The sequence below is a fragment of the Rhineura floridana genome, chromosome 22 (assembly GCF_030035675.1).
Source record: "Rhineura floridana isolate rRhiFlo1 chromosome 22, rRhiFlo1.hap2, whole genome shotgun sequence".
Classification (NCBI taxonomy): Eukaryota; Metazoa; Chordata; class Lepidosauria; order Squamata; family Rhineuridae; genus Rhineura; species Rhineura floridana.
Window position 1 is genome coordinate 16,357,596 of NC_084501.1, and position 25,213 is coordinate 16,382,808.

Here is a 25,213-nt window from a genome sequence, read left to right on the forward strand (position 1 = left end):
GAGGCAGTCTACCTTTTGAGTATCGGTGGCTGGGGAGCAACAGAAGAATGGGTCTTCCCAGAAAGGGCATCTGGGTGGCCACTGTGAGAACAAGATGCTGGACTGAGATGGGCCACTGGCCTGATCCAGCTGACTCTTCTTATTTATTTATTTTTATTATTTGATTTATATCCCGCCCTTCCTCCCAGCAGGAGCCCAGGGCGGCAAACAGAAGCACTAAAAACACTTTAAAACATCATAAAAACAGACCTTAAAATAAATTAAAACAAAATAACGTTAAAAACATTTTTTAAAAAAGCTTCCAAAACATCTTCTTAAAAAGGGTTAAAAACATATTATTTAAAAAACACATTTTAACAAGCAATTCTAACACAGACGCAGACTGGGATAGGTCTCAACTTAAAAGGCTTGTTGAAAGAGGAAAGTCTTCAACAGGCGCTGAAAAGATAGCAGAGACGGCGCCTGCCTAATATTCAAGGGGAGGGAATTCCATAGGGTTGGCGCTGCCACACTAAAGGTCCATTTCCTATGTTGTGCAGAACAAACCTCCTGATGAGATGGTATCTGCAGGAGGCCCTCACCTGCAGAGCGCAGTGATCGACTGGGTATATAAGGGGTAAGACGGTCTTTCAGTCTTATGGGACTGTTGTCAGGCTGTCCCACTGTCAGAAGCAGGATGCTGGACCAGAGAGGCCTTTGATCTCTAATCCAAAGAGCCTGTTCCTCTTACATCCTTAGGATAACCCAAATGTGGTGTAGAATGCCTTTGTGGAAGGTGCGAGCTATGCTTTGGGAGAACATCAGAAGAGCCCTGCTGGATCAGGCCAAAGAGGGTCCATCTGATCCAGCCTCCTCTTCTCACAGTGGCCAATCAGATGCCCCAATGGGAAGCCCAAAAGCTGGACCTGGGTGCAACAGCAACTGTCCCTTCCTGAAGTTTCTCACAACTAGTATTCAGACGCATACAGGGGCAGTAGAACATAGCCATCTTGGCTAGCAGCCATTAAATGAACATAAGAGCCCTGCTGGATCAGGCCAGTGGGCTCAGCCGGCCCAGCCTCCTCTTCTCACAGGGGCCCCAACCGGGAGCCCACAAGTGGGACTTGAGCGCAACAACAACTCTCCCCACTTGTGATTCCCGGTAACTGCATTCAGAAGTAAGCAGAGCTTGGAAAAGTTGCTTTTTTGAACTACAACTCCCATCAGCCTCAGCCAGCAGGGCCACTGGATTGGGCTGGTGGGAGTTGTAGTTCAAAAAAATAACTTTTCCAAGCTCTGGAAGCAACTGCCTCCAACAGTGAAGGTAGGGCATAGCAGCTAGCAGCCATGGTCAGCCTGATCCTCCATGAATTTCTCTAATCCTCCTGGAACGCCACCCAAGTTGGTGGCCATCGCTACTTTTAGTGGGAGAGAAAGCCATGGTTTAACTATCCCCTGTGTGACTGAGGATGCCTGTCCTGAACCTTCCAATTTTGAGTGTCATGGGTTGTCCAGAAGTTCTAGTGTTTAGGAGAGGTGGAAGAATGACATCTCCTGGTCTGCTTTCTCCGCCCCATGCACTAATTGTTAGAGAAGCGGGTGCCCTTTAAGGGAGGGAGGATCCCAACCATTTTTGCTGAACTGGGAGAACTGGTAACTTTCCTCTTGTCAATCTGTTTCCACCATGCCATTTGGGGAAGGTTTCCGGCAAACCTTTTGACAATCGCACACACACCCAAAAAAATTAAAAATAAAGAATGTAGAAGGACAGGACAAGTGAGAGGATGGTCCCTTCCAAACATGAGCTGATTTCAAGACTTTTGCATTGCAGGCAAAGGTCAGGAAGTTTGAGGCTGGCCTGTTGCTCACTAACCCTCTTGCTTCACGGCCTCAACAGCTCACATCCAGGATTGCTTCAGAGAGTGTCTTCTGTGAGAATTACAAAGCCTTAACCCTTTGAAGAACAAACATTTGGTAATCCGGGTGAGGTGTTGCTGAAATAAGATGTAGAATGCAGGAGAAGCGAGTCAGAGCATTGCGCCATCTAGCTTAGTAGTGCATACTCTGACTGGCAGCAGCTCTCCGGGGTTTCAATCAAAGGACATTCCCAGCCCTACCTGGAGATGTTGGAGACTCAACCTGGGATCTTCTGCACATGAAGATGTCCCCCCCCCAATCTAGTTACGGCCCTGCGCCTAAAAGTAAGATCCTAGTCCTCATGATTCTGAATAAGTAAAGGTTTTTCACAATCGAGAAATTTTGTTAAAACTGAAGACAAAGGGCTGATTCGAATAGGCACATAGGAAACTGACTTATCCTGAGTCAGACCATTGGACCATCTAGCTCAGTATTGTCTACTCTGACTGGCAGCAGCTGCCCAGGGGCAGGCAATCTCTCCCAGCCCTATCTGGAGATGCTGGGGATTGAACCTAGGGCCTTCTGCATGCAAAGCAGGTGCTCTGCCCCTGAACTACGGCCCTTTCTCGAAATATAAGCCATGATTCCAGTCCTTGCAGTTCTAAAGAAAGGGCTGGTTCTTGTCCTCATGGGAAGCTACCTTAAATATATCAAGACAGACTCTTGGCCCATCTAGCTCAGGTTGTCTACCCTGCTTGGCAACAGATTATTATTGATTAGATTGATTAGTTGCTTGTAATCCGAAGGGGTCTTTTTCCAGCTGCACCTGAAGATGTCAGGGTCGAATCTAGGACCTTCAGTGTACACAACAGACGCTCCACCACTGAGCTATGTGCAATCCTGTACATGTCTATTCAGGTGTGGGCCCCTCTGAGTTCAAGAAGGTTTACTCCTAAGTAAATGTATCTAGGATTGGATTGCAGCCTGATAGCCTGCCTGGGGATCCCTTATTTATTTATTTTTCCTCTGGGACCATGTTTGTATTTTAGAAATGCATTACTTTCCTGCCCTCGGGAAAGTGGTTATGGGTGGGCCTCATTACCATGTTAAAAATATCCAGAGGGCTAGATGTGTTTGTCTTTTGCAGCAAAGAAATGGCGAACGATCTGGATAGCTTCCTTCCTTCTTCAAACCCTGCCACCATCGTGCAAGCTGTGGCATGAAACTTCCACAAGAGCAAGCTACATGGTGCAATGCACCCTCTCTAGCTTCAGCAAGACACTTGTTTCCAAACTTCCTCTTTTCCTATTCAGAAACCCCTTACAAAAGATGCAGAACCCTTACGAAAGAATTCAACATTTCATCATCGGTCTTGGAGTATGCCCAGGGTCAATCTTTATTATTATTATTATTATTATTATTAAGCTTAAATTAGACATTGTTGAAGTCTGACTGATTATTGAATTGTAGGCTTGCTATCCTGTCTCCGCTTAACACAGAAATAATATCCATTAAGTTCAGTGGGTCTTGCTTCTTCTTTTTTTAATTGATTTTTTTATATAGCAAACTTAACAAAAGACCCAAAAACAGAAAAAAGAAAAACTGAGAAAAAAGGGGGGGTGGAAAAATAAGTCCCTACCTGCTCCTATTAAGAATAGAATAAACATATTGTTATGGGTTTGGGGTCGAAATAGATGATTTCTATAAGTCCCCTTCCAGCCTCTGGTTTGGAATCCTGCACCTGGGGGTGAGAAACCAGCTCTGCTGCTCAGATGAGTTTCTTTTGTTAATCTAATAGAGTGGCCAGGTGGGTTAATGGGTCTATCAGGTACCCATCAACTGGTGAATGGGTCAGGGAGACCCTTTTGTCATTGAAACTCTTCAGGAGAGCGGTCCCCCCTCCTCCTGGGGCCAAGGAGAGGCTTGTGTTATAGAGTTGTGTCTGAGAAAGGGTGGGAACTGGAGGCAGGCAGAGAGGCTGGCTCTCTGCACCATGGCTTTAGGATGCCTCCTGCAACCCTGATGGAAAAGCTGGATATTGGACTGCTGATGCCTTGAACCCCCTCCATCCTAAGCTCAGGTTTGGATGTGTGTAAATAAATAAACCATATTTCATAAAGACACCACAGTCTCTGCTGACCTTCTTCCCAAGGAAACCAAACCCTGGGCGAGCGCAGGGACCCCTGGAGATCTCACCTCTCGGAGATTGGGGTGGCGTGCAACAATATAATTTAAACATATAAGGCCACAGTCCAATACATGTCTACTCAGATGTAAGCTCCATTGGGTTCAATGGGACTTACTGACAAGTGGGGATTGGATTGCAGCCTAAGTCGATGTAAGCCCTCCAGATGTCCAAATAGGTATCCATGTGAAATTGACATCTATATGAAATATGCTCAAATATAGCCAGGGCAGTGAGATCTTCATTCCATTGCATAATAGACTGCGGGTGTTTATCCTCCCGGGGTTAAAGTATAAGTCTCTTAGCAATCTGAAGGGTAGGCAAAATCCACTTTTGTTGTTCTGTGGTCAATCCCCATACTACAGGGATATAATTGCACAGATATCTGCAAATAATTAGGATTTCACCGGCAGAAAACCGATACAGACAACAACTTCAGACTGAAAATATTAAATCACCGACAGTTGCTTCTGAGCAGACGTGTATACTGAGAGATGTTGGGTGCGCTGCCGTCAACATGCGGATGGTGCACAATTCCACTCCTCTTTCTCATCAAATCTAGGCGAGGGCACGAAGGTGGTCGATCAGTGCCCCTTTGCGGTCATGGACTGAGTGAGGGCTGGCAAACTGAAGCTCCATCCAGACAAGAGAGAGGCAAAGTTAGCAGGACTTTTTCTTTTATTTCCAGATGAGGCAGGCTCAGCCTGTTGTGGATGGAGTTGGTTTCCAACTAACGGATCAAATGATTTTATGTCTTTGTTATTTATTGCATTTTACATCCCACTTTTTCTCCAAGGAGCTTAAGGTGGCATGCATGGTTCTTCCCCTCCTCGTTTAATCCTCACAACTACCTTGTGAGGTAGGTTAGAGTGAGAGACAAAGACTGGCCCAAGGTCACCTAGTGAGCTTCATGGCTAAGCAGGGATTCGAACCCTGGTCTCCCAGGTCGTAGTCCAACACCTTAACCATTACATCACACTGCCCCTCGCAGGAACATAGGAAGCTGCCTAATTCTGGATTACTCATTTCTCTATCCTGTTGAAACCAAATGGTGTGACTCAAATGGCTGAAATCGTTTCCTCCTCATTCCAAGGGCACCCCAAGAGGCACGGGACAGCATTGGATCCAGTAGATCCAATACCAACCCCGATCTGACCCCAGAACACTGTCTCTGCAGCTGCCATAGCCTTCCTGGTTTCATTTCCTTCTCCATCCACCCACAGGGAGAGCCACAAAATCTCAGGACCTCTGGGTCTCCTTCCCAGGGACCGTGAGATTATATCCAACACATTTTAAAACGAGTTATATCACTGCTTTCATGCCCCACCCGTCAAGTCCTCTGTTCTAAAAGGTAGTTTCTTTTCTGCAGAACAGTGCCACCTAGTGGCTCACAGCTCAAGCCACAACTCCAATGAGAAGCGGGGGTAATGAAAGGTAGCCATTCTGGCCCAAAAGAAAGATGATCAGGGGGAAATTATGCATGTTTAGGTATTTACCTCATTTTCATCCAAGGGAAAGACTGCCAGCTGACCAGAAAATATCAGCTTTGCCTTGTCCTGCTCTTATGGTTTTAACAACAGCTTAACATGCAGGAATTATTATTGTTGTTATTGCTGCTGTTGTTGTACTACAAGTTCTTAATTCAGAGGCAAAGCGCCAGCTTTGCATGCGGAAGATCCCAGGTTCAATCCCCAGTATCTCCAGGTAGGGGTGGGTGGGAATGTCCCCTGCCTGAATCCCTGGAGAGCTGCTGCCAGTCACTGTAGACAATATTGAGCTGGATGGATCAAGGGACAGACTCAATACAAGGCAGCTTCCTACGTTCCTAAAAATACTTTGATGTAGGCACCAGGCCGAACCTCATTGAGGAGGGCATTCCATATGGCTCACCGCAGCAGTGATCCATTGTTAACAGCTTCACTGTTACAGTGAGACCAAGCTCTGCAGCCTGAAGTTCTACAGTTCATTACTAATAATAATAACATCATTTTATTTATTTTCACCCTGCAGAACTGTTACAATGGAGAGAATCATCATCTCACCACCAGTTATGATTGCATAAGTCCAGCTTCCTGAATGAAAAATGATGAAAATGAAAATGAAAATGATGTAAAACTGGTTTGTGGAACCTCAGAGCCAGGGTTCAAATGTGCCCCCCAGCCTCTATACATGGCCCTCGGAAACTCTCCTCAGGCCACACGTCTCATTCCCCTCCCCCTTCAACCTCAGGTGTTTGTGCCCTTCAACTCTGACTGTGCCCCTTGCACACTTGGATGTAGGAAAGAGAGAGGTGTGTGAGGGAAAGAATGTGTAGAAACTACCCTAGATGAAATTTGTTCTGCCCACTTTTGCCTCTGGCCCTCACACAGTTGCCCAGAAAGGGATGCGGCCCTCAGGCCAAAAAAAGCTTCCCCACCCCCAAAGTAAACGATAAATAGCCCCTCTTAAAGGCATGAGAGTAAGCCAGGGTGTCCTGGCTGCCTGTTGGTCTGGATAGGTGGCAATCCGACTGAATCCTGAAGTGAAGGTAGGATCTGGAGCCAGGAAATGAAAGAAACTGGCAATGTCTGGGAGTAAGTGGATTTGCAACGGCTGAGCATTATGGGGGTATGGGACTGGAAATTTCCCCTGTAGCCTTTAAGGCATGGGTCATTTGAGTTTGATTGAGATGCCATTGAAGACAACTTGTCAGTTTCCAGTGGTCCCAAATGCAGTGGCCAGATTGCCGGCCGGGGTTCCATTTGGAATGCGTAAAGCCCCTGTTTTAAATCAGCTGCACTGATTGCCAGTTCATTTCCAGGGCCCATTCAAGGTTCTCACATTAGGCTTTCCAATAACTGAAAGGCTGCCTCCTTCCCTACATATCTTCTCGGGTGCTGAGATCAGCACAGGGGGCCGTCTTGGTAGTTCCACCACCCTCAGAAGTGCAGGGAATGGTGGCCCAGGAGATGGCCTTCTCTGCAGCATCCCCTCAGTTGTGAAACTCCCTCCTGACAGAGGTGCATCTGGTACAGCTTTCATCGTATGCTGAAGACACCCCTCTTTACCCTGGCCTTTGACACTTGAGCTGAGTGGGTGGCGTTAAATGCTACTCTTACTCAGAGTAGGCCCATGGGGGTTAAGAGATATGATTAACTTACTTTCATTAATTTCCATGTGTCTGCTCTGAGAAGGACTTTCTACATCCCTATATTTTTAGGACCCACCCTCTCTTTTTTGATGGTAAATTATTTTACACTGTTTTTAATGTGTTTAAACATTAAACCTGGGACCTGAGGTACGTTGTTATTATTATTATCCTGGAGGGAACTATTTTACCCGCTCACTCAATGTAGATCCAGCTGCTGTTAAAGACAGAGAAGCACAGGGCAGAAAAGAAGTTGGCGACCCTCTCCCATCGCCATGAAGAATAGCTAGAAATAATAACAGCCATGCGAGAAGCCGAGGGAAACATTTATTGCAAACTCATGCCATGCCATGTGATGCTAAGACATGCAAAGTCATCCACTCTAGTTACACGCCCTGCTCCGCAGTCACCTGGCCCTGCGTGCATTTTGCACTCCTTTAATTCTTCTCTTTTTCCATTCCCCGAGCCATCATTCTGATCTCTTCTTCTTCTTCCTCCATGTAGTGGTGAGAATATATATTTTTTGTTTCCACCCGTTCACTGGCTGTGGAGGTTCTGGTGAGTTGCTGAGGTGGCCCGGCTGATCAAGACCATGTATTCTTCGAAGGAGAGCTGCTGTTCCTGATTCTGGTCCAACTGATTGAACAGTTCCTCAATGGCCTGAGGGTTCACCTGATTCTGCCAAGGAGGAGAGGACAGAGAAATGTTCAGTGCGTGGGATGTCGTTGGATGCTTCCCCTGTCATTGAACTCTCAGCATCTGGGGATGGTCAAACCTGACCATTGTAGGTTTCACTCTGTTTTTAAACCCTCAGTTTATTGGTTTAAAAGTCCTCATGGGACCTCATCTGCATTTCAGTGCAAATTTCTCCTCTGAGGCACACATTGGTGTACGCCACGTTGCCTAAGATACACATTTCTTTTAGCAAAGCTGTTTTCCTTCATATAAAGCACGTTTGCCGGATGTTCCCGCCAATGTCAGCATTCTGAGCATGTTTTAAACACAGATACAGAATTCAAACGTAGACTGTAAATTCATCAGCATTTTAGCGCAAATGCCTCTGAATGGGCACATTTTTGCATGCAGTTTTGCCCAATGTATTTTTGTTTATTATAGTTTATTAAATTGATATCCCACCTTTCCTCCCAAAAGGAGCCCAGGGTGGCCAACAAAGAGTGATAAAATGTCTTTACAACATCTTTTAAACAAAACATCTTAAAAAATCTCAAAAAAGAATTCCACTGCAGATGCAGACTGGGATGAAGGTATTTATATGATTTTTTGCAAACCAATTTTCTCTAATATAATGCATTTTTGTATCTTATTATCACCGATATATGCATGTCAATGCACATTTTTGTACACATTACTCAGCTGGAGATTGCAAAATTAGGAAAAGTGTGAATTTTAAAGGATGGCTGTGTTTCCCTTCGCTGATTGTTTCAGAAAGTGCAAATTAGGTAGATTCGTCTTTATATACAAACTGAATCAAATTTTCCTCCACAGAGGTATACTGCTTTTGAACACAGAAGTTCCACTAAGCTACCATAGAGATTGATAGCAGTGACGGCTGGTGGCTCCATGTCAGTGGAACAGTGGAACCCGGCTGTCCAAGGAGCTCAGCCTAAACTGCCCACGGCTCAGCACCTTGGACAGCTGCTTGAAAGTTCAGATTCAGCAACTTGGACAGCTGCTTGAAAGGTTAGGCTAAAACCCGGAGTGGGTTCCACTGACATGGTTCCACTGACAAGTGGTACCCTCGGGGCAGGATTTGGTGGCAGATGTCCAGGCCCTCACTTATCAGATTGAGCAGGAGGGTCCCTGACCGCAGCACAGCTTGCTTGCCATAGTTCATGCACAGTGAGGCAATGCACATTAAAGAGGGTGGCACCCGTAAAACCATTTGGTCTGCTCTAAAATTACCTAACTCAGGAGGTGGGGGGATCTGAAGCCCTCCACATGTTCCTGGACTAGAACTTCCATCATCACCCCTCCCCGTGGGCCATGTTGGCTAGGGCCGCTGAGAGTTGTAGCCCAGCAACATCCGGAGGACCACAGATTCCCTATTGCTGAACTACACCATCGCTTGCTTTTCCTGACCCTACACTACCGCCATCACAACTCTTTCTTCTTCTAATGCATAGACGGGTGTCAGGGAGGAGATTTTTAGGAGCGTAATGAAGTTGTCTCCCACCAAGGCAGACCACAGGCCCACTTCTGCATTTCAGTTTGGCTCACAGTGCTTCTTCACGTAGTGCATAGTTCAACCAAGGAACTCGCTCCCACCAGAGGCAGTGAAGACTCCAAACCTGGATGGCTTTAAAAGAGGCTCAAGCAAATCCATGGAGGAGGAGGAGGCTATCAGTGGCTACTAGTCACGATGGCTAAGTTCTCCTTCCACTGTTGGAGACAGTGTTGCTTCTGAATACCAGTTGCTGGGAACTGCAGGAGGGAAGAGTTGCTGTTGCCCTCACGTCCTGATTGCAGGGTTCCCACAATTGAGAACAGGACACTAGATGAGAGGGGGCCTTTGGCCTGATCCAACAGGCTCTCATGATCTTAATGCCATGGGGTCTTAACCAGGGGTGGGAAACTGGTGGACTCCACTTCTCATCGTCCCAGACCACTGGCCATGCTGATGGGAGCGGAAGATCAACAACATCTGGCGGGCCACAGCTTCCCTATTGTTGAACCAGACCATCGCTTGCCTTTCTGGCTCCTAAGTTACCTCCACCACAACACTGTCTTTCTCTAATGCAGGGACAGGGAAGCTGTGGCTCTCCAGATATCGCTGGGACTCCAGCTCCCAGCAACCCTGACCATTGGCCATGCTGGTTGCTGGGATTGCTGGCAGTTTGAGTCTGGAAACTTCTAGAGGGCCACACAGGTTCCCCATCCCTGACCAAACCTCTGGTCTTAGCACTGAACCTGTCCCCTCGGATTCACACAACCCCCCCTCCTCCCACGCTGCATATTTCTCACAGATCCCTCTGAACTCTCCTCTCACTGACTCACCTTCAAGAACCCTGCAAGCTCTTTCTCCATCAGCTGCTTGAGTTCCCCTTTGCTCAGCTTGTCCGCAGGAGGTTTGAGGTTGGAGTACTGACAGAAGACGTTGATCATGGTATCGACGGCATTCTCCAGCAGAGACATTGTTCCAGGGAATCTGGGGAGGAGGGGAAGGCAAGAGATGTTGAGGCAAGAAATAGCCGTGAGCCATGCACAAACAAGGAGCTGTCAGTTATTATTGTAGAGGACAGGCAGACAATCCCTTGGTTGGCGGTGTGGTGTAGGGCTGCTGTCCTTCAAGGCTAGCCTCGTGCAAGGATGCATGCCAGCAATGGGCGGGGTTGACCCCTTTTCTCCCTCTGACACCCCCAAATCAGCTGCTGGGCAAAGGGAAGATTGTTCTGATCGCCCGCAAAGGGCTTTTGAAATAAGGTTCCTATTTATGTCAGACCTTTATTCAGAACCATGAGGACTGGACATTTTCAATTATTGTTAAGGGAAGGTCCACAGCTCGGTGTCAGCACATCTGCTTTGCATGCAAAAGTTCTCCTATTCCATCCTGGCATCTCTAGGTAGAGCTGGGAATGTCCGCAGTGTAAAACCCCAGACGGGCACCGACAGTCCATGTCAAGCAAGGGTAGCCAATGTGGTGCCCTCCGGATGTCATTTGCCTACAACTCCCATCACGCTTGGCCGCTAGCCATGCTTGGCCGGGGCTGGTGGGAACAGAAGTCCTCAACGTATCTGGAGATCCTACATTCAGTCCAGAGTTTGGGAAAGTTACTTTTTTGAACTACAACTCCCATCAGCCCCAGCCAGCATGGCCACTGGATTGGGCTGATGGGAGTTGTAGTTCAAAAAAGTAACTTTCCCAAGCTGTGGTTCAGTCCCCATCACCTCCAGCTAGGGCTGGGAAGGACCCCAGTCGGAAACCGTGAACAGTCAGTGAAGACAATACTGAGCTAGATGGGCCAGCAGTCTGACTTGCCTCGAGCAGGCTCCCTCTGTTTCTAAGATCGGGCAGCACCCCACTTAAGATTCCACTTACCTGTTCTCTGAGAAGTCACGTCTGACACAAAGCAGCCAGAAAGTGAGGAGTGGATCAGATTGGGCTGAAGGGTCTTTTTATACCTTCTCAGGCTCACTTAAGGTGGTGCCGAAGACACCCTTTGTGGCCTGATAGCAATCAGTTGGCCAATCATGCACCGCTCTTACCGAACTCCAATTTTTCCATAAGCATTGTGGACCGTCTGAGCGGAAGAACCAGTGGCTTTTATCTCACTCAGGGTGCCTTCCCTTCTGCAATTAGAAGGCTTTCTAGAGGCAGAGGAAAATTCCAGGGCAGTTTAGGACCACCTTTTGTCTCTTTTGGTATGACACTATGCCCCATTCTGCAGCGAAGCCGGGAAAATTAAAACACGGAGACAATGCACTTTATGTGGGGCGGCCCTCGGGCCTGCTCCGGGAACTCCTGCTGGTGCAGAGGCTAGACTGCTGATGGGGGCAGATGGTCATCAGCATGTGACCCCCTCTGCTGAAACATCTGCAGTGGCTGCCCATATGCTACCAAGCCAAGTTCAAGGCTTTTGTGTTGATACACAAAGCCCTGAACAACTTGGGTCCAGGATACCTTAAGGACCACCTAAGAGCCCTTCTATCCCAGCTCCATCACTGAGACCATCCGGAGGAGTGCTGGTAGTTGATCTATAGCTGCCCAATTTCCCTGCTGTTTAAAGTTTGATAGAAATATCTGTTGGCTGTAGGTACGTTCTTAAATAAAGCAAAGGTTTTTTGTGTATTAGTGAATAGATATACGAACAACCACTAAAGTCTCAGTATCAAGATTTAAATGTTTGCTTATAAAAATGCATAAGCATGCACACATTCATTTCTCATATATAACAGCAAGCAATCTGACCGTAGATCTGTTCTACCTAGTTTATTACTTGTATAGCTATACCACTGGCAGCTTTGAGATCTCTAAAAGCAGAGATGGAGAACCCGGTAGCTTCCAGATGTTGCTGGACTATAGCTCCCATCATCCTGGACCATGCCAGCTGGGGCTGGAGAGTTGGTGTCCAATGAAAAGAAGTGTATCCCAACAGAACACACGCAATGCTAACAAGCAAATTGGGGTCAACGATAAAATGAATTGCTACAACTCTGATACGATCAAGGAGATTTATAGCACAAATGTAACTCTAAGGGACCAAACACAAATATGAATATACTAGGGGCTGTGTCCCTGCTCGCTGTGTTGGCAAGCCCACCACCGCTCCCCCACATGAACCCCCTAGAGTGTTCCCTTCTCACCCTATGCAACCACTAAACTCCCTTTTCACCCTCCCAACCTCATCTCTGAAGCCATATCTCTTCCATTCTGCAGCCCCACTTTACATCCCTCTTTTCACTTTCAACATCATGCCCATGCCTCCTCCTGCCACTCCTTTTCTGCAACTTCCCCTTGCACACTGACGGCCCCGAAGGTGACCTCCTGCACTTCCTCCCCACACACATTGCAACTACTGAGCACCCTCTTCGCCTTCCGCCCAGTTGTGAAGCCACCACCTGCAGCCCCTTTCATACCTCCGCTTCCATCTTCACCCCACTTCCCATGCCTCCTGCTCCATCCTTTTTTTGCAACCCCCACTTTGCACCCCTATTGTCCCCTTCGCCCCCTTCCCGCTACTCCTTCCATTTCTCCACTCCCCCTTGCACACAGACTACCCCCATTTCCGTGCCTCCTCCCCTCTCTCCTGTGGATATCTGTGGATGTCTAGATTTGTGACTGAAGATGGGAGACAGCATATTCTCCCTGAATATGCATACTGATTTTTAATTGTATTTTTCTTCCTTTTATTTCTGTCATTATATTTTATTGTATTACAATTTATTTTATTGTTTTATTTATTTATTTTGCTGCATTGATATCCCACCTTTTCTCCAAAGAGCTCAAGGAGATGGAGATGGCTCTCCCACTCCTCCTTTAATACACACACAGAGAGAGAGACGTGCACTGTGTTGCTTCATTTGCCTTTCCACAAACTTCATTGTGCAACCTGAGTTTTAAAACGCTGCAGGTAACTTTTGAAACGGGTGAAGCAACTGGTATTTTCCTAAGCAATTCAGAAATGTTTGTTGACGACACTAAATTGTTCAGGCTTGTTAAAACAAAAAGGGATTGCGAAGAGCTCCAAAAAGACCTCTCCAAACTGAGTGAATGGGCGGAAAAATGGCAAATGCAATTCAATATAAACAAGTGTAAAATTATGCATATTGGAGCAAAAAATCTTAATTTCACATATACGCTCATGGGGTCTGAACTGGCGGTGACCGACCAGGAGAGAGACCTCGGGGTTGTGGTGGACAGCACGATGAAAATGTCAACCCAGTGTGCGGCAGCTGTGAAAAAGGCAAATTCCATGCTAGCAATAATTAGGAAAGGTATTGAAAATAAAACAGCCAATATCATCATGCCGTTGTATAAATCTATGGTGCGACCGCATTTGGAATACTGTGTACAGTTCTGGTCGCCTCATCTCAGAAAGGATATTATAGAGTTGGAAAAGGTTCAGAAGAGGGCAACCAGAATGATCAAGGGGATGGAGCGACTCCCTTACGAGGAAAGGTTGCAGCATTTGGGGCTTTTTAGTTTAGAGAAAAGGCGGGTCAGAGGAGACATGATAGAAGTGTATAAAATTATGCATGGCATTGAGAAAGTGGATAGAGAAAAGTTCTTCTCCCTTTCTCATAATACTAGAACTCGTGGACATTCAAAGAAGCTGAATGTTGGAAGATTCAGGACAGACAAAAGGAAGTACTTCTTTACTCAGCGCATAGTTAAACTATGGAATTTGCTCCCACAAGATGCAGTAATGGCCACCAGCTTGGATGGCTTTAAAAGAAGATTAGACAAATTCATGGAGGACAGGGCTATCAATGGCTACTAGCCATGATGGCTGTGCTGTGCCACCCTAGTCAGAGGCAGCATGCTTCTGAAAACCAGTTGCCGGAAGCCTCAGGAGGGGAGAGTGTTCTTGCACTCGGGTCCTGCTTGCGGGCTTCCCCCAGGCACCTGGTTGGCCACTGTGAGGACAGGATGCTGGACTAGATGGGCCACTGGCCTGATCCAGCAGGCTCTTCTTATGTTCTTATGTTCTTATGTTCTTAATGGACCGCAGCTGTAAGTCCAGCCCAGTCATGTCCCAAAAATGTGTCCCTTTGAAGTCACTGACCCTTTAAGCTCATAAAAATACCAGTACGGATAAGATGATAGCCTTCAAACCAGTCTCCCCCTCTTCAAATTCTAACCTCCTTAACTGGGGGGGGGGAAATGACATGGATGGGGGTCGCTGACACCAGCTTGATTTCAAATAATTGTCTTGAACCAGCATAGCTATCATAGCGTGTTTTGCAAAGAATCCCAGAAAGGCAGGCCATCACTGCTGCAAATTGGCAAACAGAAACCGTGGATGCTTGTTTCAGCGTTGGCAAGCAAAGGATTTGTAGAGCATAGAAACATAAGGAAACTTCATTGTAGAGAGTCAGACCACTAGGCTAGCCCATCTAGCTCTGGCAGTAGCCCCCCAGGATTTCAGACACAGGACTTTTCTCAGTCCTGCCTGCTTGAACTGGGGACCTATTGCACGGGAAGTATGTGCTTTGCCGCTGAGCTAGAGGTCTTTCCTGTGAAGTGCAGCAAGATTCCGGTCCTCATGGTTCCAAATCAAGGGCAGGCGAGGAGAGTGGTGTTGCACTTGGGTCCTGCTTGCGGGCTTCCCATAGGCATCTAGTTGGCCACTGTAAGAACAGGGTACTGGACCAGATGGCCCTTTGGTCCTGATCCATCAGGGCTCTTCTTGTGTTCTAATCACACCAAAGGCCTGTCTTCCAGCATCCCGTTTCCCAGAGGGGCCAATCAGATGCCTCTGGGTAACCCACAAGCAAGCAATGACTGCAGTAGCCTCTCCCACTCATATTCCCCAGTGACTGGAGTTGAGAGGCACAGAGGCATCACAATAGCCCTGTCCATTGACAGCCTTATCCTCCACAAATTTCTCTAATCTCTTTTTGAACAAAGAGTTGTTCAGGCTGGCCACCGTGAGAACCGGATGCTGGACTAGATGGGCCCCCTTTGGCTTGATCCAGCTGCAGCCAGGTTCTTCTGATGTTCTCATGGAACCTCCAGGTCCAGAGGTAGTCTATCTCGATTCCAATGTTCTTAGGGTCGTTTGACCACTGCAAGATGCTGGACTAGATGGGCCCTCTTTGGCGGTTCTGATTTGAATTTGCACATAGGAAGTTGCCTTATAGCAAATCAGACTGTTGGTCCACTGAGCTCAGAAGTAATTATTGTTGTTGTTGTTTCTGCTGCTGCTACTACTATTATTATTATCAATAATATTATTAATTATAATAATGCTAATAATACTGGGTTGCATCTGGTGGCAGTCCTACTCAGAGCAGACCTACCGAAATTAATCACCACGACTAACTTAGGACCATTCATTTCAGTGGGTCTCCTCTCACTAGAACCGTGGGGTTGCATCCAACTACGTTTTACTCAGAAAAGACCCACTAATATTAACGGGCCTAAGTTGGCCATGTCCACTGAGTTTATGAGCCTACTCTAAGTAGGACTAACATTGGATAAGGGCTGGGTGAGTATTTTGATTCAGTTCAAATTTCTAGTGGCATTTGTGGAATTCGCCCTTTCCAAAACAGTATGAGAACTGGAACACAGTCATCCTTCAACACGCACGTACTCAAAATTTACACTGCCAACCAAACAGTGTTTACAAAAATGCAAAAGTGTAAGGGGAAAGTGTGCACAGAAATGAATATATTGCTGAAAACAACTTGTACAAAAAGGATTACATGATGAGAAATGGCTTGCAGGGATATGTGCGTGTGTCAAAACTGCCTACAATCATGCATTTATTAGGGGGAATTTGCAAGAAAATGCGGGAGAACCTTCACGAGGATTTTTTTTTAATTGCTGCAGAAATGTGCAGTAGTGGATTTAAGAGTGGGAAAATGAGAAAATGAGAGAACTGAAACTGACAGATCTGTCCATCCCTACACTGGAGAACCAATACTGCTTAATGCAAAAAAAAAAAAAAGGCTTCTGCACTGACTGGTAGCAGAGGCTCTCTAGCGTTTCCGACAAACCCTACCTTGAGATGCCATTGGGGACTGAACCTGGGATCTTCTGAGGTGCTCTACTGCTAAGCTATGATCCTTTGCCAAAAACTAGCATAAGATTCTAGTCCTCATCATTCTGAATAAAGGGCTGAATTAGATACTGAGTCAGACCTTTGATCCACATTACTGACATCTACACTGATTGGCAGCAGCTCTCTAGAAATATCAGGGATTGAACCTGAGACCTTATTTTATTTATTTATTTAATTAATTAATATCCCGCCCTTCCTCCCAGCAGGATCCCAGGGCGGCACTTTCTACATGCACAGCATGTGCCGAGCCCCTGAGCCCTGCCCTCTCTTGTTCCTACGAAAGTGCAAATACTTGCATCCAATCCCACAAACAAAGGATTTTGTAATGCTCGGAGGAGGAGGAGGAGGAGGAGAGGGGGACAATGGAAAGACGGGATTGATTGCTTTTTTTCAAGAAATGCATTTTCCACTGGAAAAATGGAAATGTACTGGGAGGAAAATATTCTTCAGCACTGTTATCTCTTTCACAACGATGAGTGGATGACTTTTTTAAGGGGAGGGTTCTTTAGAGCAAGTTTGAGCGGGCCTTCTTTACTCCCTTGGAATGCTTTCTAAAAACTCTGCAAGGCAAGCTGCATGATGAAGCAATCATGGCTTCTGAATTCTGCAAATAGGAAAAAAGGTGGAAGGCATACAATAATGAGCAAAACAAAGGAGGGTGTAAACCCAGAATGCCAAAGGTGGGAATTTCAAAGTATTTATTGTATATTCTTTGAAGAAATAGTTTGTAGTGTGAGATGCCCATCGCGTTTCAGCCCATCAAGGGCTTTCATCAGGGGATTATAGTAGCTCAAAACTCTATATGCGCCAAAGAGGTAAAATTTCAATACAGCGGCAATCATTAAATGATCATTAAAGAATTTATTTGATTGCCACAGTATTGAAATTTTACCTCTTTGGCGCATATAGAGTTTTGAGCTACTATAATCCCCTGATGAAAGCCCTTGATGGGCTGAAACGCGATGGGTATCTCACACTACAAACTATTTCTTCAAAGAATATACAATAAATACTTTGAAATTCCCACCTTTGGCATTCTGGGTTTACACCCTCCTTTTTTTGCTTCTGAATTCTGCAGGCAGGTGCCTGCATGAGGATTTCTTTTAAAAAATCTCAAATGGCCGCAGAAATGGAACGAGCTGGAATTGGCAGGTCTTTCCATCCCTACTCACAGCCCACCCCGACTCCGTGTCATTTACAAAGATGTCAACAAGTACAGGTCCCAATACTGATCCTTTGGGGCCTCCATTTCCTGCCCCCCTCCTTTGGGAGAACTTATCTCTGCATTCCTGCTCTCTGTTTCCTGTCCCTTAAGCAGATCCTGAACCAGAAGTCGACCTCTTTCCTGGCTCCTCCATTGATTTCTCTGTGGTGAGGGACTTTATCGAAAGCTTTTTGAAAAATCACATTGTCAGCTGGATCACCTCTGTTGGTCACCACTGTTTGCCTATTGCGACTCCCATCTTGGGAAAGTTCATTGACACACAGGGGCCTACCCTACTTCTGCTGTGCAGACTGCTGCGAAGAAATCATTCGGCTTCTCTGCTGTCTCCTTTTCCTCCTTTAGCACACCTTTGATGCCCTTTTCGTCCAAAAAGTCCAAACGCCTTCCTAGCTGGTCTCCTGTTACTAATGTATTTAAAGGTGGTGGTGCTCTTAATGTTTCTAGTAAGGTGCTTCTCAATTTCTGTTTTTATTTTTCAAAATCCCTTTGCATTTTGTCGGCTTGCATTTCTTTTGACCTAATTTCTGTTCCTTTTTGTTCCCCACATTTGGACAAAATGTCCTCTTTCTGACTGAAGTCTCCCTGCCTCTGACAGGTCCCTTGTCGCTGCCCGTTAACCACACTGGCATCCTGCCGGCCATGGTTGTCCCTTTCCCAATCTGCCGCATGCATTCTAGCTGAGCTTCTATTAATGTGATATGGAACAACTCCCGAACAAACTTTCAGAAGATCTCTGGATCAAATCTTTATTTTCACAGGGGGATGCCAGCCAGGATATGAGAGGTCAATCCCTGAGCTTTAGAGACAGAGTTTTGTTGAGACATGATTTCCCTTCCTCTTGGTGCTTTCTGCTGCTTTTGAGTGCATCACTGTCGATTGTCTCTCAAGTCCACAGTTACATTGGAAAGAAAATACTTGAACTTATAGAAGAGCAGCGTCTGCTTATTGTCTCCATGTGCTACAAGAAACTGTTCATTGAATGAAGGTGGGTCCTTTTGGATCACAGAATAAAGAAAGAAAGTTCAGCTATAGTAACTGAAAATAGCTGCAGAAGCAGGCGTTCTTCTTATGAACTTTCCCCCTGCAATAGTGCAATGCATATTACCATCACTTCTGGAATATTCTATAGCTGGAGTGGGTAACCTGTCACCCTCCAGATGTTGCTGGACTCCAACTCCCAGTAACCCCAGCAACCAACAGGACCAGTCAGAGGTGGCTGGTGCCCATTGGGACTGGTGGGGTAGGCGGCAGGGAGCCCGACATAGGCGGAGTCAGAGCCAATGACAGGCAGAGACAGAGCCAATGATTTTCTTTTGCTTTACACTTTGAACTCTAGATTCTCTCTGAGCGTTTTGTGTATCACCATGAAAACTCAGAGGGTTGTTAAGCAAGTGTTTCTGAGTTGAGGACTATAAGTTTTGTAAGGTTTTGTTTTATAATGAGCTTATGGGAAGCATCAGAATGGCATGGGGGGATTTTCAATTTAACATGGCGGAATGCAAAAAAAAATCCATGCTGGCTATAGTATACAGCCACTCTCGTGGCTGTATAATAAGATTCTTAACTATCATGCAACTCTGGTTTTATTGCTCCTAAAATATCCACTAGTCCAAACTGTTTAAAAACTTTGCTGTGTACTAGAGAGTAACTTATCCTAAATATTAAGTAAGTATGGCGATGGAGGATGGAATAAGGCAGGGGATTCAAAGGAACCAGTTTTTGCAGGTCCAGGGAACCTGAATGCCGATTCCTCTGGGTAAGATCCAGAGGGATCCAGGTAAAGGGGGAAAGGCTGGGAAATTAAAATGGTGACATGTAAACCTTGCCTGGGAAGGTGAAAGATTCAAAAAATATATTCACAATTATGTAGCGTCCATAACTCCAGCCTCAAAGGAGCGGCTTGGAGAAAAAAGGTCACAAACAGAGCTCTCTTCTCCAAAACTTATAAACCAGAGTTGCTTGACCAACGTTTTCTTCCATCACACTCCACATCCTCTGGGGCAGAATCCTAGAGTTGGAAAGGGACTATAAGGCCACCGAGTCCAAACCACAGGAGGTACCCAGTATTCCCAGGCGGTCTCCCATCCAAGTACTAACCAGGCCTGACCTTCTTTAGCTTCCGAGATCAGATGAGATCGGGCATGTTCAGGGCAGCGTGGCCATGGACATATGGTGACCACCTACACCAAGAGTGGATGAATATGTCAACTTTGGTGAGTGAATATGCCATTTTGGTTTCTCTCGGTTTCCAATTCCCACAAGATTAAGTTCATTCCCACATCAGTTTTTTTTTAAAGTATTCATGGAAGTTCATTAGCATTTTAGTGCAAATGTCTCCTAATATGCAATGTTACATCTCATTTTTCCTAACACATTTTTCCCAAGCAATTTTCCCTAATATAACGCATTTCTAAGAACATAAGAACATAAGAAGAGCCTGCTGGATCAGGCCAGTGGCCCATCTAGTCCAGCATCCTGTTCTCACAGTGGCCAACCAGGTGCCTGGGGGAAGCCCGCAAGCAGGACCCGAGTGCAAGAACACTCTCCCCTCCTGAGGCTTCCGGCAACTGGTTTTCAGAAGCATGCTGCCTCTGACTAGGGTGGCAGAGCACAGCCATCATGGCTAGTAGCCATTGATAGCCCTGTCCTCCATGAATTTGTCTAATCTTCTTTTAAAGCCATCCAAGCTGGTGGCCATTACTGCATCTTGTGGGAGCAAATTCCATAGTTTAACTATGCGCTGAGTAAAGAAGTACTTCCTTTTGTCTGTCCTGAATCTTCCAACATTCAGCTTCTTTGAATGTCCACGAGTTCTAGTATTATGAGAGAGGGAGAAGAACTTTTCTCTATCCACTTTCTCAATGCCATGCATAATTTTATACACTTCTATCATGTCTCCTCTGACCCGCCTTTTCTCTAAACTAAAAAGCCCCAAATGCTGCAACCTTTCCTCGTAAGGGAGTCGCTCCATCCCCTTGATCATTCTGGTTGCCCTCTTCTGAACCTTTTCCAACTCTATAATATCCTTTTTGAGATGAGGTGACCAGAACTGTACACAGTATTCCAAATGCGGCCGCACCATAGATTTATACAACGGCATTATGATATCGGCTGTTTTATTTTCAATACCTTTCCTAATTATTGCTAGCATGGAATTTGCCTTTTTCACAGCTGCCGCACACTGGGTTGACATTTTCATCGTGCTGTCCACTACAACCCCGAGGTCTCTCTCCTGGTCGGTCACCGCCAGTTCAGACCCCATGAGCGTATATGTGAAATTCAGATTTTTTGCTCCAATATGCATAATTTTACACTTGTTTATATTGAATTGCATTTGCCATTTTTCCGCCCATTTACTCAGTTTGGAGAGGTCTTTTTGGAGCTCTTCGCAATCCCTTTTTGTTTTAACAACCCTGAACAATTTAGTGTCATCAGCAAACTTGGCCACTTGACTGCTCACTCCTAATTCTAGGTCATTAATGAACAAGTTGAAAAGTACAGGTCCCAATACCGATCCTTGAGGGACTCCACTTTCTACAGCCCTCCATTGGGAGAACTGTCCGTTGATTCCTACTCTCTGCTTTCTGCTTTTTAACCAATTCCTTATCCACAAGAGGACCTCTCCTCTTATTCCATGACTGCTAAGCTTCCTCAGAAGCCTTTGGTGAGGTACCTTGTCAAACGCTTTTTGAAAGTCTAAGTACACTATGTCCACTGGATCACCTCTATCTATATGCTTGTTGACACTCTCAAAGAATTCTAATAGGTTACTGAGACAGGACTTTCCCTTGCAGAAGCCATGCTGGCTCTGCTTCAGCAAGGCTTGTTCTTCTATGTGCTTGGTTAATCTAGCTTTAATAATACTTTCTACCAGTTTTCCAGGGACAGAAGTTAAGCTAACTGGCCTGTAATTTCCGGGATCCCCTCTGGATCCCTTTTTGAAGATTGGCGTTACATTTGCCACTTTCCAGTCCTCAGGCACGGAGGAGGACCCGAGGGACAAGTTACATATTTTAGTTAGCAGATCAGCAATTTCACCTTTGAGTTCTTTGAGAACTCTCGGGTGGATGCCATCCAGGCCCGGTGATTTGTCAGTTTTTATATTGTCCATTAAGCTTAGAACTTCCTCTCTCGTTACCACTATTTGTCTTAGTTCCTCAGAATCCCTTCCTGCAAATGTTAGTTCAGGTTCAGGGATCTGCCCTATATCTTCCACTGTGAAGACAGATGCAAAGAATTCATTTAGCTTCTCTGCAATCTCCTTATCGTTCTTTAGGACACCTTTGACTCCCTTATCATCCAAGGGTCCAATTGTCTCCCTAGATGGTCTCCTGCTTTGAATGTATTTATAGAATTTTTTGTTGTTGGTTTTTATGTTCTTAGCAATGTGCTCCTCAAATTCTTTTTTAGCATCCCTTATTGTCTTCTTGCATTTCTTTTGCCAGAGTTTGTGTTCTTTTTTATTTTCTTCATTTGGACAAGACTTCCATTTTTTGAAGGAAGACTTTTTGCCTCTAAGAGCTTCCTTGACTTTGCTTGTTAACTATGCTGGCATCTTCTTGGCCCTGGCGGTACCTTTTCTGATCTGCGGTATGCACGCCAGTTGAGCTTCTAATATAGTGTTTTTAAACAACTTCCAAGCATTTTCGAGTGATGTGACCCTCTGGACTTTGTTTTTCAGCTTTCTTTTTACCAATCCCCTCATTTTTGTGAAGTTTCCTCTTTTGAAGTCAAATGTGACCGTGTTGGATTTTCTTGGCAATTGGCCAGTTACATGTATGTTTAATTTAATAGCACTGTGGTCACTGCTCCCAATCGGTTCAACAACACTTACATCTCGCACCAGGTCCCGGTCCCCACTGAGGATTAAGTCCAGGGTTGCCGTCCCTCTGGTCGGTTCCATGACCAACTGATCTAGGGAATAGTCATTTAGAATATCTAGAAACTTTGCTTCTTTGTCATGACTGGAACACATATGCAGCCAGTCTATGTCCGGGTAGTTGAAGTCACCCATTACTACCACATTTCCTAGTTTGGATGCTTCCTCAATTTCATATCTCATCTCAAGGTCTCCCTGAGCATTTTGATCAGGGGGACGATAGATCGTTCCCAGTATTAAGTCCCTCCTGGGGCATGGTATCACCACCCACAACGATTCTGTGGAGGAGTCTGCCTCTTTTGGGGTTTCGAGCTTGCTGGATTCAATGCCTTCTTTCACGTATAGAGCGACTCCGCCACCAATACGTCCTGCCCTGTCCTTCCGATATAGTTTATATGCAGGGATAACCGTATCCCACTGGTTTTCTCCATTCTACCAGGTCTCCGTTATGCTCACTATATCAATGCTCTTCTCTAAGACCAAGCTGTATATATTTCTGTATATATTATTTTCACTAATATATGAATATATATTATAATGCACACTTCACCCTAGTTTATGGAATTGGTATTTGTTTGTTTGTTTATTTATTAAATTTACATCCTGCCCTTCCTCCCAGCCGGAGCCCGAGGCGGCAAACAAGAACATCATCAAAACAGACTTTAAAATATATTAAAACAAAATATCTTTAAAAACATGTTAAAACTTCTTTAAAAACATCTTTTTTAAATTAAAAAGCTTTAAAAAACCCTTTGAAAACAGCTTAAAAAGCAATTCCAACACAGACGCTGACTGAGATAAGGTCTCTACTCAAAAGGCTTGTTGAAAGAGGAAGTTCTTCAGTAGGCGCCAGAAAGATAACACAGATGGCGCCTGTCTAATATTTAAGGGGAGGGAATTCAGAAGGGTCAGTGCCACTACACTAAACGTCCACTTTGTACACATTACTTGGCTGGAGATCTGCATTGCAAAATTCAGAGAAGTGTGAATTTTGAAGGATGGCTGTGTTTTGATTCACACTTTGTTTCAGAAAGAGCAAATTAGGTTGGTTTCCCTTTACATGTGACCTTACCTGAATTTCTTCCCCATCCCTCACAACAATACCATTGAGAAATGAGCCATCTTCTCCTGTTTCTCACCTGTTGCACATTTGGAACCTGGGCCTTCATCAGTTGAAGCAACCCACTCTCGCTCAGCATGAAGGACCCCCAATGTTCAGTGTATTCAGCATGAAATCATCTATGATTCTTTCCATGGCAATTTGCAGTTGAGTCATCCTGAGTTGTGTGCCAACCTATGAGGGCAAAACCCAGAAGAGTCAGGAGAAGTGGGGAAGTGGGGATTGACTTCCCTCTCAAACAGCTATCAGTCACCGCACCAACGGATTGAACCTCCACGTTCAGAGGCAGCGTTCCAGAGACATTTGAAGGAACATCAAGCTTGTTTAAGCCTCCAGTGGGATGGCACAGTAAGAGATTCTGAGCTGTGCTTTTTTTAAAAAATGGTAGATAAAGAGAGAGACTCACCAAGTTTGCCAGCTGTTCCCAATTGATGCTGCAGATGTCTGCAATGAGGGGACGGTCTGAGCTGCAGCCTTAATATACTGAGTCTGGAGGAGGGTTTCACTGCAGGCCACATCAACATGTGGCTTAATATTAGGTTGCTGCATGTTTGGAAATTTTTAATTGTCTGGTCGCTAATTTGCTGTATGCACACCATGGCCAACTGGGTCTGCCTCAAACAAAGGTACACAATGTGTAAATTTTCTGAGATTACCTAACTGTGCAAAGAAAGCTTCATTGGCATGGCTTAACCTTTCACCCTCCAATATCCTGGATCTGCCAACGTTCCTTTCAGTAAAAGGTGCTGTCCTTGCAACCCCTTAGAGCAGTGGTTCCCAAACTTTATGAGCACGGGACTCCCTTTATAAGCTGAAAAAAATTGTGACCCCCCTCCCCCCAGGGAGGCTGGCTGCCAAGAAGGAAGGGGAAAAGCAGCCTTTCTTTGCAAGCTTCCTTCATTTTGCTTCACAAAAAGCCCTGTCCTCTCGTTCTAAGTAAGGGCATTGCCAGTAGCGGCAGTGCAAGGAGATGGGAATCAGTGATAGTAATCCCCTCTTCTTCCGGGTAGCTCCACCCTCAGCCTCCTTTGGCATCTGCCATTTATTTTATAGGCATTGGCTGCCCTCAGTGCGCCTGAAAGATGCTCTGGCACTTCAGGAAAGGGCCTCCCCTCTCGTTTGGAGCAAGGGGGAGGTGTCATCTGCAGCAGCAGCGGAAGCAGACAGTGTAGAGGGAGTGAAGACTTTTTTAAAAAAAATAATACATTTCCTTACTGTTCACAGCCCCCTCTGGATTACTTCATGACCCCCTTGGGGGTCCCAGCCCCCAGGTTGGGAACCACTGCCTTAAGAGCTTGAAACATCCTCTTGCATGGTCTTCTAAAGTAGATTTTACCAAGGGGTCAGAGAATGCATCTTTCTTGAGGCAGCTAATAAATTTATTACTGAGCAGGTGGCATATATCTGAACATTGTAATATCTCTCACACCTGATGTGATGATTAGTTCCTAACCTCTCACTTTTAACCTACTATGTATGTCGGAAGATTGTTTGTTTGATATGTGCTCTGAGAGCTCTTACGATAGGTAACCAAAGTTTGCATGATGGTACCTGAAATCAATCTGCAGGTTTCATCCAGATTTGAAAACAATTGGA

At 45.5% G+C, this 25,213-nt stretch overlaps 1 protein-coding gene across 1 annotated transcript; it reads right to left on the minus strand.

The window, feature by feature from the left end:
- Window positions 1-7,538: 7,538 nt before the first annotated feature.
- LOC133375031 (protein MRP-126-like) lies at window positions 7,539-23,771 on the minus strand. Its single transcript, XM_061606484.1, has 3 exons — window positions 23,637-23,771; window positions 10,164-10,314; window positions 7,539-7,826 (listed from the first exon to the last, which is right to left on the minus strand). The coding sequence occupies exons 1-3, from the start codon at window positions 23,645-23,647 to the stop codon at window positions 7,686-7,688; spliced, it is 303 nt and encodes a 100-aa protein (XP_061462468.1). The 5' UTR covers window positions 23,648-23,771; the 3' UTR covers window positions 7,539-7,685.
- Between the last annotated feature and the right edge of the window lie 1,442 nt (window positions 23,772-25,213).

What these genes read in the sequence shown, in the direction of transcription:
- LOC133375031 (XM_061606484.1), bottom strand. An exon ending in AGCTTGCAGGGTTCTTGAAG is followed by an intron (nt 7,827 to 10,163) that starts GTGAGTCAGTGA and finishes CCTCCTTGGCAG; the next exon opens with AATCAGGTGAACCCTCAGGC.